The sequence below is a fragment of the Carettochelys insculpta genome, chromosome 16, assembly GCF_033958435.1.
Source record: "Carettochelys insculpta isolate YL-2023 chromosome 16, ASM3395843v1, whole genome shotgun sequence".
In the NCBI taxonomy this organism is placed as follows: domain Eukaryota; kingdom Metazoa; phylum Chordata; order Testudines; family Carettochelyidae; genus Carettochelys; species Carettochelys insculpta.
Window position 1 is genome coordinate 22,747,068 of NC_134152.1, and position 14,729 is coordinate 22,761,796.

Sequence of the window (14,729 nt, forward strand, 5' to 3'; positions counted from 1 at the left end):
GTTAGAGGAGGCTGTTTGTATATGATGAGGTGGAGAAGAGTGGCCCAGTGAAATGGGATGTATTTAGTCTTTTTTTTTTTTTTTTTTTTTTTTTTTCCTGCTCCATAAAGAGAAGAATCCTTGTGGGCTGGGAATGATCAAGCCACTAATTCTAAATTTAAAAAAAAACAAACTTTTGTCTTAGGTCATTATGGCTGCTTTGAACCAGATAAAAGCAGTTGCTCAGGGCAGTATCACTAATGAAGATGTCACAAGGGCCAAGTAAGTTAAAAATGTCTAAAACTCTAATTCGGTGATACTCAGACTGAAGTGTTTAAGTTGCAAATGGCTCTTAATGAGTCTCCTGTGGATCTTTGCAGTACTTGATATTAAAACACAGATTTAATTATTCACCAGTCAGCATGCTTTTTCAGTTGTTAACCAGTTGTAGTTGGTTTTGCTATCAAAAAGTTGTTTTATCAACAGTTTTAGAATTTCCTGATTTGTAGGCCAACATGCACAATAACTAACAAATAATACAGTGAGGTACAACTGTAATAATTAAGGGGCAGTTAATCTCTGGGATTCTATTGTGATTTTTCTGATAAAATGGTAACATTCAATCACTATCTCAAGACCTCAGGTATATACTGTAGTTAAAAGCCTGCAGCTGAATCCATGCCAGCTAATTTGGTCTCTGGTGCTGTGTTTAATGGTTATGTGGCTGCTCTGAGTTTGGGGACACTCTCAACCCACAGGATCATAGACCCCAAGGCTGAATTAAACAGCACCTTTGCCTGATCCTATGCCAGTTGGTATGGGCTAGCCCCAGGTGTCTAACTGCAAGGTAAGCATACCCATAGAGTTCAAAGCTAGAACGAATGAACAGATATAATCTTACTTTCAGTATATAAAATCATGGAATACTAGGAACTGGAAGAGACCTCAAGAGGTCAAGTCCAGTCCCTTGTAATTCATGGCAGGGCCAAGGATCATCTAGATCTGGGGCAGGCAAAATGTGGCCCACCAATCTTTTTAATCTGGCCTGTGGCTGTGGGGAAACTTAATGTGCTGTCCCTGCCCCCAGCAAAATCTCTCAGCTCCCACTGGCTGGTTTCCAGACAATGGCAGCTGGAGAGGGAGGCAGTTCAGCACAATTTCTCAGCTCCCATTGGACTATTTCTGGCTAATAGGACCAGAGAAACTTTGCTGGGGGTGGGAGCAGTGTGCAAAGCTTCCCCTGCAGTGCAGAGAGCCAGGCAGTCTGGGGCTGCTGGCAGGTAGGGAAGACTGCCAGAGAGTGCTGCCGGCCAGGGGCCACTTAGGTAGGTGCCTTCCAGCCAGAGCTTGCATCTGGAACCTCATGCCCTCCTGCACCCATACTCCAAGCCAGAATCCTCTCCTGTAACTGTACCACCTCCTAGATCAGTTTGTGCACATCTTTCCTAAAATGTGATGCCCCAGAACTAGACACACACACTCCAGCTGAGACTCAGTTAGTGCAGAGTAGAGTGGAAGAATTACAACTTGTGTCTTGCTTGCAACACGCCTGTTAGTGTATCCCAAAATGAGGTTTGCTTTTTTTGCAATAGCGTCACACTGTTTAGCTTGTAATCTGTGACCCTCAGATCCTTTCAGGAGTAGTTCTTCCTAGGCAGCCATTTCCCGTTAATATGGGGAGAACACCTGCTCTGTAAAGTTCATATTTTTCCAGTTGAACTAACTCTGCCAACCTGGCTACCACTGTAACCCAACATCCAAAAGCAGACTGAATTATTGTGGCCAACAGGAGAGGCAGCTGCAGGCAATGAAGAAAGGACCAAGTTTTGCACATATAAAAATCTATTATAAGACTGTGTGTTTGTAGATCTTAGAGAGATTGATATTACACTTCACATGATTGCATACACAACATGTTATTGTACCATCTCATCAGCCTAATGTTAAATCTTCTACCGATTAACTTATTTATAGCATTGAATACAAATCTTTCTAATGTCTGGAGATACATTTCATTCCTTTTCTTCTTCTGGGGAGTCTCTTCCTCATAATATGTTGCTGATTTTTTTTTCCCTGTAGTTGGGGAGAAGTTTAAAAAAAAAAAAAATACTGTTTGATCCAAGTATTAGTGGCCATAGTTGAATTTAGTCAAAATATTAACATTTCTAAATGATTGCATGCACCACAGATCCCATTTTGGATTAAACCATTTTACTATTAAAAATAACTGTAATAAACAAGATTCAGTAGGAATGGGAACCTCCTTGCTGCAAATAAATAACTTTTTGTTCCCTTCTGTGCTACAGTTCTCTAAAAACAAAGCATTAACATATTGTATGGATATCTTAAATGTTCTGCCTATACTTTGAGTTGAGACCTGATGATTAATTTTAAACCTAAACCCAGAAATCTCTAGTTAAAAAGGCACTAAAATTTAAAGTTGAGAACAGCTAGAGCTAGAAGATACTGAAATTATCATTCTTTTAAATATGTTTGAAAGTAGCCCAACAGGGCCTGAAATATTTTCGTTCCAGCCAGAAGCTTAAAAACAAAAGTTTCCCTAGCTGCTGAAGAAAGGGTAGTTGAAATACCTACCTTGACACCTGCTTTTGAGGTTTCCATCTTCTGTGTGTGCCTCTAGTTGGTATCTGAACCTTGGAAGTCTTTCCAGAGTTTTCTCATAATTGAAGGGTGTGTGGGGTCTTCTACCACTTCTCAGCTTTCTCAGATCTGTCCTCTTGATTTGTTCTATTTCGTGTTTGGTCGATCATCTTTTAGGCCCCCATGAGCATAAGGGAAAGCTTCTGTTTTAATGCAGGTGGAGACTTTAAGTCATTGGTCTAAAGAGCCATTAAAACATTCCAACATCATACAACACAAACTGGAAGGGACCTCAAAAGGCCATCAAGTCCAATTCCCTGACCTTATGGCAGGACAAAGCACCATCTGTATCATCCCTGTTAGGTATTTATCCAGCCTGTTCTTAAATATTTCCAATGATGGAGATTCTACAACCACCATAGGCAATTTGTTCTAGTGCTAAACCACCCTTACACAAGATTTTTCCTAAAGTCCAACCTAAACCTCCTTTGCTGCTATTTAAGTCCATTGCTTTTTGTCCTATCATCAGAAGCTAAGAAGAATGGTTGTTTTTTTTTTTCCCCCCTCTCTCCTTTTTAATACCCTTTTAGGTACGTGAAAGCTGCTGTCCTGTCCCCTCTCTGCCATCTTTTCCAAACTAAACAAACCCAGTTCTTTTAATCTTCTCTCATACGTCGTATTTTCTAGACCTTTAATCATTTTACTTGCTCTTCTCTGGACGCTTTCCAATTTCTCCACATCTTTTCTTAAATGTAGTGCCCAGAATGGGACATCGCAAAGTGTTCAATATCCCCAGAATTCTAAGGCTTCAGAAGAGGTTATTTAAGCAAAAGTGAAGTTGAGATCCAAGTTGCACAAAATTAAATATTGGTAATTCTAATGTAGTCTATAACTACTGAGTAACATTGGAAAATTTACTTACTCGGATATTCTCAACACTCTGTCTGGCAGAAATAATTTGAAAGCCTCATATTTGATGTTAGTTGAGACTTCAGATGGGTTACTTAATGAAATCGGTTCTGAGGCACTGGCATCTGGTAAATACACGTCGCCAACAGCTGTAATTCAAAACATTGACTCCGTAGCCACTGCTGACATTGTGAATGTAAGTAAACATGTCCACATGCAATGTTTACAGAATGATTCCATATAAGCTTTATTATGCACAACATGATTAACATACTTTGTGTGTGTGTCTGTGTGTCTGAGAGAGAGAGATGGACACTATAAAAAGTGGGTCTTTGGTTTTTATGGTACTCTGCTAGCTGTGCCTTTTGAGTTGGATCTGCTTAGTTTGTTGAAGGAAACAATCTTTCATATTGTATATGGCAAAGCCAATATAGCTGTGAGAATTTAGCTGAGGCAAATTTATTTATTGAAATACCTGAGCTAGTTGTAACGACAATTATAATAATCTTGATTTTTGGAAATGAGCAAATTCCACCTGGCATTGTAATGGGGAAAATACATGTAGAACATCAAAATTTCTTCACAAAACTGCTGCTATTCATTGGAATAACTGCTCAGAACTATATAAATAGGTAGTAAGAGATGGTCCCTGCCCCAAAAGCATATAATAGACAAGACAGATCAAAGGTGACTGGGAAAGACAGAGTCCATGGAGCAGCAAAGTGATGTGCTGGGGTCACTGGAATAACTGTGTGTAGAACACAAGTTTCCTGACTCACTCCAGTGTTTGACACAAAGGACTTTACTACTGCTTTTCTGACCTAAACAGAAAATACTTGCTACACAAGGGCCGTGTAGTAGAGTAGCAGCTTTTTCCAGTTCCCTGAAGTGGCCATACATACGCCTTGGCTATGTCTGCACTAGCCAAAAACTTCGAAATGGCCATTTTGAAATTTACTAATGAAGCGCTGAAATACATATTCAGCGCCTCATTAGCATGCAGGCAGCCGCAGCTCTTCCAGACGGGGCTCCTTTTTGAAAGGACCCCTTAGGGGACTTGGAAGTAGCCGGGGACCTTTCAAAAAGGAGCCCCGTCTGGAAGAGCTGCCGCTGCCTGCATGCTAATGAGGCACTGAATATGTATTTCAGCGCTTCATTAGTAAATTTCAAAATGGCCATTTGGATGGCCATTTCGAAGTTTTTGGCTAGTGTAGACGTAGCCAAGGCGTATGTATGGCCACTTCAGGGAACTGGAAAAAGTTGCTACTCAACTACATTCTTTGGGCTGATACCACTAATCAAACTGAGTTCAGACAGCTTATTAAATGTCATAGGAATAAGGGGACTTCGAAGTATCCGGGGTCCTTTCAAAAAGGAGCCACATCAATTTCGAAGTGCCGCGGCCACCCATATGCTAATGAGTTACTGAATATATATTTCAGCGCTTCATTAGTAAATTTCGAAATGGCCATTTGCATGGCCATTTCGAAGTTTTTGGCTAGTGTAGACATAGCTAAGGTGTATGTATGGCCACTTCAGGGAACTGGAAAAAGTTGCTACTCTACTACGTTCTTTGGGCTGATACCGTTAATCAAACTGAGTTCAGACAGCTTATTAAATATCATCATAAGCAATTTCACACTGATGGGTTGCATAAATCTGCTGAAGTTGGGATTCTGAAGCAATGAGAAGCTTGTGCAGTGTGCCTAATGGAATCAAAATGTGAATGTTTCCTTAATGTCCAATTTTTATTTATTTTTTTTTCAGGCTGCAAAGAAGTTTGTTGATGGGAAGAAATCAATGGCAGCTTGTGGAAACTTGGGAAATACCCCTTTTATTGATGAGTTGTGTTAGGAAACAAAAAATTAAGACCGATTCAGAGTGGACTCTTCTCACTGTCAGTTACATTATACATAAATCACAATCAACCTGTTTATGAATTAAAGTGTCAGAATATTAATCTAGAGAATTTACTTGTGGACTTGCATATTTTGAATAAAGTGCTAAGTTCACATGCTTTTGTTTTTGTTCTCAGTATATTTATCTCATGAAAGTAAGGTGTATGTGTAAGGACAGAAAATTAAACTATCAATTATGAATACTTACACATAGTGAAACAATGAGTTGGCATTTAGGTGTAAAAACTGGCAGAGAATGATAATCTAACTACATTTTTTATGCAGATTAAATTTTGTAATTTCCACAGTTATCCCAGTTATGTCCTTCATGTGTTTAAAAATAGTTGTTGGTAAAATTGCCATTAGCAAGAAAGCTACCTTATGTAAAATATCAGACTTACCTTTTAAAAGCTGAAAGCAATATACTGCAGCTTTAGCACATGCCTGCTGTGCATTGGTCACTGGGCTCACAGAAGCAGCAAATGTAATATTTCCTTCAAGGTAGGATTGATGGAGATTTTACTATGCTTGTAAGAATGGTAGAGTAGCTTTGAATAGCATCATTTTATAATCCAGATTTTCAAATATCCTAGGCAGGCAAGGCATGCTATGCCGAATCTTCAATTTAGCTAATTTCAGAATCGGTATTTTGAAAGTGAAGCTTCAGCTGATGAGGTGCTTCAGAAGTCCAGAACTGAAGGATGAAAATTGTATGTGACCATTCAGTTATTCCAGAATACTGGCAAACTCTTCAAGCCAAAATGCATCTGATATAGAAGAAGAGGATGATGTTGACTTGCTGTCATGCCTTTCCATTGTCCAGTATAAAGGAGAGCTACTGCCATTAGTTGCAAAATCAGAAGTATACCATGCATCAAAATCTTTATGAATTATAATGTCACATCCAATGTCAGCACCCACAGTAAAGGTGTGTTTTTTTCTTTTAAATGCATGCCAAGTTTTTGATATTGATGGCAGTTCATGAGAATCATAACAAAATGATTGTGCAGTCTTGTATCTAAAACTTCCAGAGTCTACATCTTCATAATCATCACTACTTGTCCAGGTGTCTTCTTTTGCCTCACTGTCTTTACTTGAAGTGCTGAAAATGTGCAATAGTTACATAGCTTTAAATACAAGCTCTTGTATTAAGAGTGGCAAAATTGAAACCTGGTTTGTGCAGATTTTTTGCATGTTCTGCTTGGACTTAATGTAACACAACATGTTGGTTTTAAACAATAAGGAAGTGTCAAGTTAAACATCTTTTTCAGTAAAACTAAAAGCTATCTGTGCTCTGTTCATTTAAAGAATTTGACTAAGTTATAACCTAACTTTGAAGAACTAGTTTTCCAGAGAGCCCCCTCCCTCTTTTCACTGCCCTAATCAGGTGCTTTTGATATTCTCGTGTCCAGCTGCCTTCTCCAATATGTTTCCCTCATTCTCTTTCTGTGCCTGAATCGTAGTCATCAGTCCCTGCTAGAACATCTCTCCCCAGGCTTTAGGAAAACTTTTAATGCCTACTGTCCCACCTTGCATCAATGAGTATTTGCTAGACAGGACACTAGGCAAAATCAATTAGACTTACTGTGAGGCTTATTTTTAGGAGCTGAGAACGTTTTTACCAAATTCCTAAGCCCCATGTCTTTATAGAAACTGAGCATAACACTACACAGCTATATCAAGATTTCTGGAAAGATCAATTAAGATGTCATTAAACTGTTTATCTGGTTATAGGTCTCTGGTTGACCAGCATTTTGGTACAGTGAGTACATGCAATGATCTTGTCTCAGAGAGGTAGCCGTGTTACTCTGTATATTCACAAAACAAAAAAAGTAGTCCTCTAGCACATTAAAGACTAACATTAGGTGATGAGCTTTCATGGGAAAGACCCCCGTACCATACCACAGAAATACTAATCCTGGAACCTTTCCTTGCATCAAACCCTATTGCTAGCTCTGTCTGCATATTTACATTAGAGACACCATCACTGGACTTAACCACATCAGTCACACAATCAGGGACTCATATTCCTGGACTTCTACTCAGCTGTGGGCCAGCAATGCCCCTCTGTCATGTACATTGGACAAACTGGACAATTACTTGTCCAAAGAATAAATGGACACACATCAGACATTAGGAATCTGAATACACAAACTGATAATTGAGCATTTCAAGTTAGCAGGAGACACTATTGACTACTTAATGGTCTGTGTTTGAAAATAGGTTTTAACACCAAAGGGTGACCTCTGAATTGGAACTCATTTTCAAGTTTGATACCTATCACCGTGGAGTCAACAAAGATCTCAATTATCTTGAGCATGAGCTTTCGTGAGCACAGACTCACAGCATGTGATGAAGTGAGTCTGTGCTCACGAAAGCTCATGCTCAAGATAATTGAGATCTTTGTTGACTCCACGGTGATAGGTATCAAACTTGAAAATGAGTTCCAATTCAGAGGTCACCCTTTGGTGTTAAAATCTATTTTCAAACACAGACCATTAAGTAGTCAATAGTGTCTCCTGCTAACTTGAAATGCTCAATTATCAGTTTGTGTATTCAGATTCCTAATGTCTGATGTGTGTCCATTTATTCTTTGGACAAGTAATTGTTCAGTTTGTCCAATGTACATGACAGTGAGTCTGTGCTCACGAAAGCTCATGCTCAAAACTTTTGTTAGTCTATAAGGTGCCACAGGACCCTTCGTCGCTGTTACAGATCCAGACTAACACGGCTACTCCTCTGATACTCAATTATCTTATGCATTATAAGGACAATTTTGCCACCTTTGATATTTGCAGTGATAGAAAATGTCCCACTTGACTTAGACAATTGCAGAGGTTTCTTTTCTCTTCCCCTGCCCCTTCTTTCCCCTCTCCCAGCTTATTACTCAATTTTTTTTCAGTTTTTTCTCTTTTCAGTTATTTTCCAGATCTGAAGAAGTGAGTCTTGCGTGTGAAAGCTCATCACCTAATAAATAATGTTAGTCTTTAAGGTGCTATGAGACTGCCCCCCCCCCTTTTTTTTTTAAACATTTGATGATCTAGGTCTTCAGTGTGTGTAAACAAGTATAGTAGCATTGAAGTCAAGGTAGCTATGCAAACTTGTGCAAGATGAGGCTTTCTTTCCCTTTGAGGACAAAGTCTGAAATTGCAATTTGGTGTTTTATCTTACTACTTTTGTGCGATGTCTAGGCAACAAACATTGGAAGACCTTTGGGCTTTTAGGTTGCTGCAATACATGTTGCACCTCTCAAAACCAGAATTTCTATCATCTGGCAGGACCATGGATGTTTCTGGATCAGAGATTCCCACGTGGTAGGTTGCAAGGAAAAAGGCCAGCGGCTGGGAGCCCTGCCTAGCAGAAGCTCAGTGACAGGCTGGCAGCCCTGTGCAGGTGAGGCCAGGGGCCTTGTGCCCTGGTGCGGGGTCCCAAGACAGGGCTGAAGCCAGTCTTTGAGGGGCCAGTAGGGCCAGGGACCAATCATGGCTAAGTGGCCTGGTATAGGGGTGGGGCTGGGGATGAAGCTGGGGCCCTCCCTTTGTCTGGCCAATTATCTGTCCCAAGCGTGCTAGACGAGGGAGGTGCAACCTGTTGTGCAAGCGTATTATGTGGGAAAGAGGTAACTTTTTTTTAAAACTACCTTTTTATGGTGGATTAGTAGTGAAACTAGAATGTTATCACTTCCCTGTCTTTCTTAGTATATTAGTATAACTTTATATTGTGAAGAAACACATTGAAAACAGCCTTTGTTTCTTACTCTGCTTTCATAAAAGACTTTACTTCAGGAATTAATTCAAGTGCATCTTGCCAGTGATGAGGTACTTCAACAAAATCTCTGTAAACCTTGATTTGTAGAACTGTTCCTATGGGAATATTGTTTAAAAGTTGCCAAAGCTCTCGTAGTGTCCATCCTAATACATTAGCGTGCCCAATTTTAATCAAAATATCACCTGTCAGGAGGAAAATTCAATAGTATTCAGTACTGAATTGTGTGATTACATGCCAAAACATTTGCCATTTGAGCTAAAAATTACTATTAAACACCTTGTTTTAGAAGTACAGTAGGATACAGGTCAGTCAGGTTATTTACCTTTTGTAAAACAAACATTAACACTTTTGTACCATTAAAAAAAAACAACTATTTTCTGATATGGCACTACCCTTTCTTATTATCTTACAGGATTTGTTTACAAGAGGATGTTATACGGGAATAACTTCATTTGTCATACAGTGCCTTACATATACACACACACATATATATAGACACACAACTTTTTAGCTAATAATTATTTGGTGTTTTAGGCTACAGAAATGAAACAGGAGTACTGTAATGCCATGTTGCAGCAGTATTGTTCGCTGTAAGGTTTGCGTGGACTTACTGGTAACTACAACGACTCTGCTGGTCGTCCTCCCACTGCTACCCCACACTGCATTGCTTCCCATCAGGGTTGGTCTGTGTGCTTCACTATTCATTCCACTGTCATCTGAACTAAGTATCACCTGTTCTAATGATGGCAGACAGCTAAGTGTGCCTCTTGTGATAACTGGGAGTGATGAATTCATACACCTGGATCTACACACCAATTGTATCAGCCATGCATCCATGTGAACCCCTTCACAACGACTGCCCTTTCCAGAGAGCTACAGGTCTAGTTCCAGCTGGAGAAGTGTCACCAGAATGTAGCCCTCTACAAGACAGAAAATTTCAAGAGGGGGTACTCCTGGAGATGGGTGCAGTGCTAAACCAAAGCAAAGGAGCTCTGACGTACCTGAAGACATGGCTTAAGAATGGGACCTCCAGTAATGTTCCCACTGCCTACCATGATATGAGGAACTGCTGTATTTTGCAAATAGTGGCACCAAAGAATCGTGGATTTTTTTCCAGAAGACTCCTATGACTGAATGAAAAACACACTTGGCCCCATGCACACCATGGAGAGAGTTGTCTAGGCAGCTTCAGATTTGTAAAGATTCTGGTGTCATGGACTCTTCCAGATCACCCCACCTTGATGCTGTAAAAAGCTGACCAATATTAATCAGGCCTTGCAGGACCAGCAAGAAATAATCCTTCCTGTTAGGCTTTGGCTGGATGGAATGAAGAAAAGGCATTTGGGTCCCATCTGTAACCCTCGGACAGTCTTCAGACTCTGTTCCTGTAAGCTCATTAGTGTTTTGTATAGTGCAAAGCTTTACACCAGCACAACAGCACCCTTTTAATATTGCAAACCCTCATGACAACAGCTCTGACTAGTTGATTCACCAATACCAAACTACTGACTGGTTAGTTACTGCCAGGTAGAAATCCAGCATGGAGAGCTGCCAGATGGTGATAGCAGCGTGCTTTCACGTTGAGGGGAACTCTCGGGCTAGTGTTGTGCTGTGGCTGTTTGACCTGAAAATGTTTAGTGTTGAAGAAAGACCCAGTTTGTCTACTCCTTCTCTTAAGGGAAGAAGAGCGTTTCACTGAGCTCAGAGATAACACCTAGAACAGACTGAAGAAGTGGGTCTGTCCCACGAAAGCTCACCTAATAAATTATTTTGCTAGTCTTTAAAGTGCTACTTGACTGCTTTTTGTTTTGCTAGAACAGACTTGTCATTCATATACATTTGGGGCAGTTAGAATTGGCTACACAATCATTCTGGAGAAAGACCTGGGATGCCCCAGTCTTTAAAATGCCCATGTTAGAAATGGGAAATCAAATAAATTAGATGTTTGATTCTGTTGTTTGCAAGCCACTTCCAGATTGTTGTATTAAGATTTAGAAAGTGCATAGTCTCACATTCTCTGAGGCAAAGTGGGTTTTACAACAGACTCAAGGGCTTGCCTATGCCTTTTGTACAAATAAGTTCTGTGTGACAGTTTTATAAAGAAAATTAATCAGTCCTTATCCTCAAGATACAAAAATGTTAACAAGAAAGTCTGATCTATTTTCACACTCAGGAATCTTTCAGAGGTTTAAAACTAGTTATCTATGTTCAACTCAAAAACAATTTCTTTTTCTAAAAAGTGTGATTTAGAACTTCATCCTTCTCTCTACCATTCCATCTTTTAGTTAACTTCTGTAATATATTTCTTGTCTCTCCCTTCCCACTTGCATAAATACTTCCTAAGACCACAGGGAGAGAATTGCATCCATTATATTAAAAGATGTAAGTTGACTGAACAGACTTTTGACCTGAGCTGCAGGTTGAACTTCTAAAAATCAGGATTCTGTGGTCTGGCAACATCCATGGTCTGATAGGACCAAGGATGTTCCTGGACCAGAGAGCCCCACCAGCTGGGATTTGCATGGCAGGATGGCATGTGTCTAGGAGCCTGGCCAGGGCTGGTAGCAATGGGGCTGGCAGCCCAGCTGGCTGGGACTGGAAGTGGATGCAGATCAGCAGAGAGGGTTGGGAGGGTGGCCCGAGAGCTGGCAGCTGGGGTTGGGAGTAGTACTGGGGCAGGAGGGCTGGAATTGACCTTCCCTGGTTCTGCAAATTCCTTCAGTTGCGACCTGTCAGGGACCAAGTTTGCCAAACCAGGGAGGTCCAAGTGTACTACATTTCTGGGTAGCTTCACTACCTTCAAGATCTATCTAGCACTGTACTTTATGGAGATAAAATGGCAATTATACAGCACTTTTCAGGATCAGAGCACTCTACAAAGATAAAAACAACCTGTTAGATTATGTAGCTTAATCTTGTGCCAACTTGGAATTTTTCTGTCCAGTACTTCTATATATAATTTAAAAACTATTTGAGCTATAGCTCGTAAATTTAAAAGTATTTAAACACATCACTCAAGTTTCTAATGTATGTGAATAAACCAATATTTGCTTTTTATTAATGTTAATGCCTGTGCTAGATTTCACTGGGTGTACTTTCTGTTTTTATTAATGTAAAACTAAGTACAGGGCTTGAAAACTGAGCTCATTTTTACAGCAGCTCACTGATTCTTGTCTCTTTCAAATTAAAACAGGCTGCTTCCAGTTTTTTCATAAAATAATCTGTTTCACTACAATAAGGATAAATATAAAATCAAATTAAGACAAATGAGTTCCAAGGCCCCTGGAACTTCATGTTACTTGACGTTTGCATACAGGGCACATGGGCAGTGAGGCACTGAAAAAATAAAACTAAGTTTAGTTGCTACAGGTTGCACCTCAAATCTGGCACTCTTGTCTGGCAACATCTGTGGTCCTCCAGGATGAGGGAGTACTGGGCTGGGGCTGGGGCTGGTGCAGGAGCCTTGCCTGCCCTGTGGCAATGCAGGGACTGATGCAGGAGGCCCACCGGCCCATCAGCAGCAGGACCAGGTGCAGGAGCCCCCATCTGCCTCACAGCAACCAATGCAGCAGGCATGGAGCCTCATGGCAGCCCAGGTTGGTGCCAGAATCCCCGGACAGGGAGGCTCAAGCCACAGCAGCCCCAGGAGTACAGGGCTGTCTGGGGGCAAACTGTCTTATTCAAGACCTGTTAGGACCTGACTTTGGCGGATAGGGGAGGTACACCTTGTACATTAAGGTCATATTCTAGCTTTGATTTTTAGCAAAACTGCTGCTGCAGTCAGTAGGAGACTTGCTAGGTGGAGAGGAATTTCTAATGTACATTTTCTGTACACAGACTGTAATTTAAAGTGGCTGCATGAATGATACCTTGATCAAACAGTACCCTCATTCTCCTTTTGTCAAATTGTCCTTTTATAGCAAAGTGACATTTATTTTACCCCGTGCACAAGCAAATGTTCATTATAATAAAAGAGAGGGTCTACCTTTAATTTGTTTTTAAAATCTCCATTTTAGAGGGCCTCTCTTCATAAACTTCAGTTATAATGGTCCAAGAATTAGGAACAATGAAGAAATATCAAAACAAGTTCACAAGGTATAAGGACCAGGAGAAGGGGAGGCTGCCAAGTTCTGCTGCAGTAATGGGATTTGCTTGTTTACTGCACCCTGGCTCTCTTACCATCCTTAAGACATCACAGTGGGAAAGAGGGCATAACAGGGAGGAAAAAGTGACTGCAGAAATTTTGTTCACTAAATCATTAAGCAATCCACCCACTCCTGCCAGAGAAAGTTGGTATAATCCAGTCTAGGGGAAACAGATGACCTAATATGTGTCCTTTCCATTGTTAATTTTTATGACAACCTAACCTGGGCTGTGATGCTTTTTTGTTCTTTTATAGTAAAACTTGTTTATAGATGCATATGTAAGAACTGCATATTACAGTACAGGCATGAAATATTTGCTTGCTTATGTTTCATACTATTTGTATTGGTCCTGAATACTTAAAGGAAGATGCATAAACACATTTTTCCAATCCTCTCTGTTCAAGAACTCCATCAAATTTGGTATGCAGCTTCCTCTTATCATACCTTAAAACAGGGTGAGGGTTTGGTTGTGCCACGAAAATGGGATGTGCATGGAATGGGGTTGTTTCTCATAAAACCATACAGAAAAGAGAGAGAATTGCCAGGCAGGTGAAAGAGACTGGCTGGGGGTTCGCTCCACCTCCCCCATCTGTACATTTTCTTTTCCATAAAACAAAGAATGAGTTAAGGATGCTAGGTAAATCTTCTAGTTAAATAAAAAATTGTGCACTTTAAATATGCTTTTTTCTTCATCTAATTAAGAAACAGTCGCCCAAATCAGCCAATTTCAATCAAATTAAGACAACAGATATTTTCATATAAAACTGGACTGGCTTCATTTATCAGTACTTTACTTCTGTGACACTGAGATAGTTCTATGCCACTGAAATTCCACTGACTGAAACGGTGTTACTGCTGATTTACATAAGTATAAATGAGGTGAAAAGCAGGGTAACAAAGTATAAACTCTGGACTGGAACACAATGATGAAATTCTGAAGATTAGGGTTGTGATATTTTTTACCTGACTTGAGTCTTCCATTCTTAGCTGCAGAGCCTTTCTCAACAAGACTTGTTATCTGGAGATATGGTCCATTCTGAATTACTATAAGACCTAATCCTTGTTCTCCAATCTTAATATTGGTCTTTAATGTAGCACTCAGTGTATGTTCAGAGATCTGTTCCAATGCTGGAAACTGCCCTTTGGAAAGTGAGAGACATACTTTCATACCTGAAATTATGATAGTGTGATTTTCTTAATCCATGGCCCCAAGTCCTAATTCAGCAAAGCAAGCAAACAGATACTCAAATCCATTCCTAATCAGCAAAGTACTTAAGTTCCATATGCTTAAAGTTCAACATAATCTTAAGTGCTTTTCTGAATAAAGAGGGGCGACTGAATCAGGGCCAGAAAACACAGCTAGGTAAAAGTTATAAATCATATAAATGTCACACATTATCTCAAGAAATATTTCTAAAATAGCTTTTCT

At 40.1% G+C, this 14,729-nt stretch overlaps 2 protein-coding genes and 1 long non-coding RNA gene across 3 annotated transcripts in view; 2 read left to right on the forward strand and 1 right to left on the reverse strand.

Moving 5' to 3' along the window:
• The window catches only part of UQCRC2 (ubiquinol-cytochrome c reductase core protein 2), a 20,411-nt gene extending 14,906 nt beyond the window's left edge, over positions 1–5,505 (forward strand). The window contains exons 12-14 of the mRNA XM_075010535.1: positions 185–261; positions 3,532–3,685; positions 5,257–5,505. Coding sequence (XP_074866636.1) covers positions 185–261; positions 3,532–3,685; positions 5,257–5,343 — 318 coding nt within the window. The 3' untranslated portion in view covers positions 5,344–5,505. The remainder of the gene's footprint in view (positions 1–184; positions 262–3,531; positions 3,686–5,256) is intronic.
• Positions 5,313–14,469, reverse strand: PDZD9 (PDZ domain containing 9). Its single transcript, XM_075010536.1, has 3 exons — positions 14,264–14,469; positions 9,145–9,337; positions 5,313–6,489 (listed from the first exon to the last, which is right to left on the reverse strand). The coding sequence occupies exons 1-3, from the start codon at positions 14,466–14,468 to the stop codon at positions 6,114–6,116; spliced, it is 774 nt and encodes a 257-aa protein (XP_074866637.1). The 5' UTR covers position 14,469; the 3' UTR covers positions 5,313–6,113.
• Positions 7,975–10,940, forward strand: LOC142021558 (uncharacterized). The gene is made up of 2 exons (XR_012647711.1): positions 7,975–8,780; positions 9,568–10,940. It is a non-coding gene; the product is annotated as an uncharacterized LOC142021558 (long non-coding RNA).
• Positions 14,470–14,729: the final 260 nt, after the last annotated feature.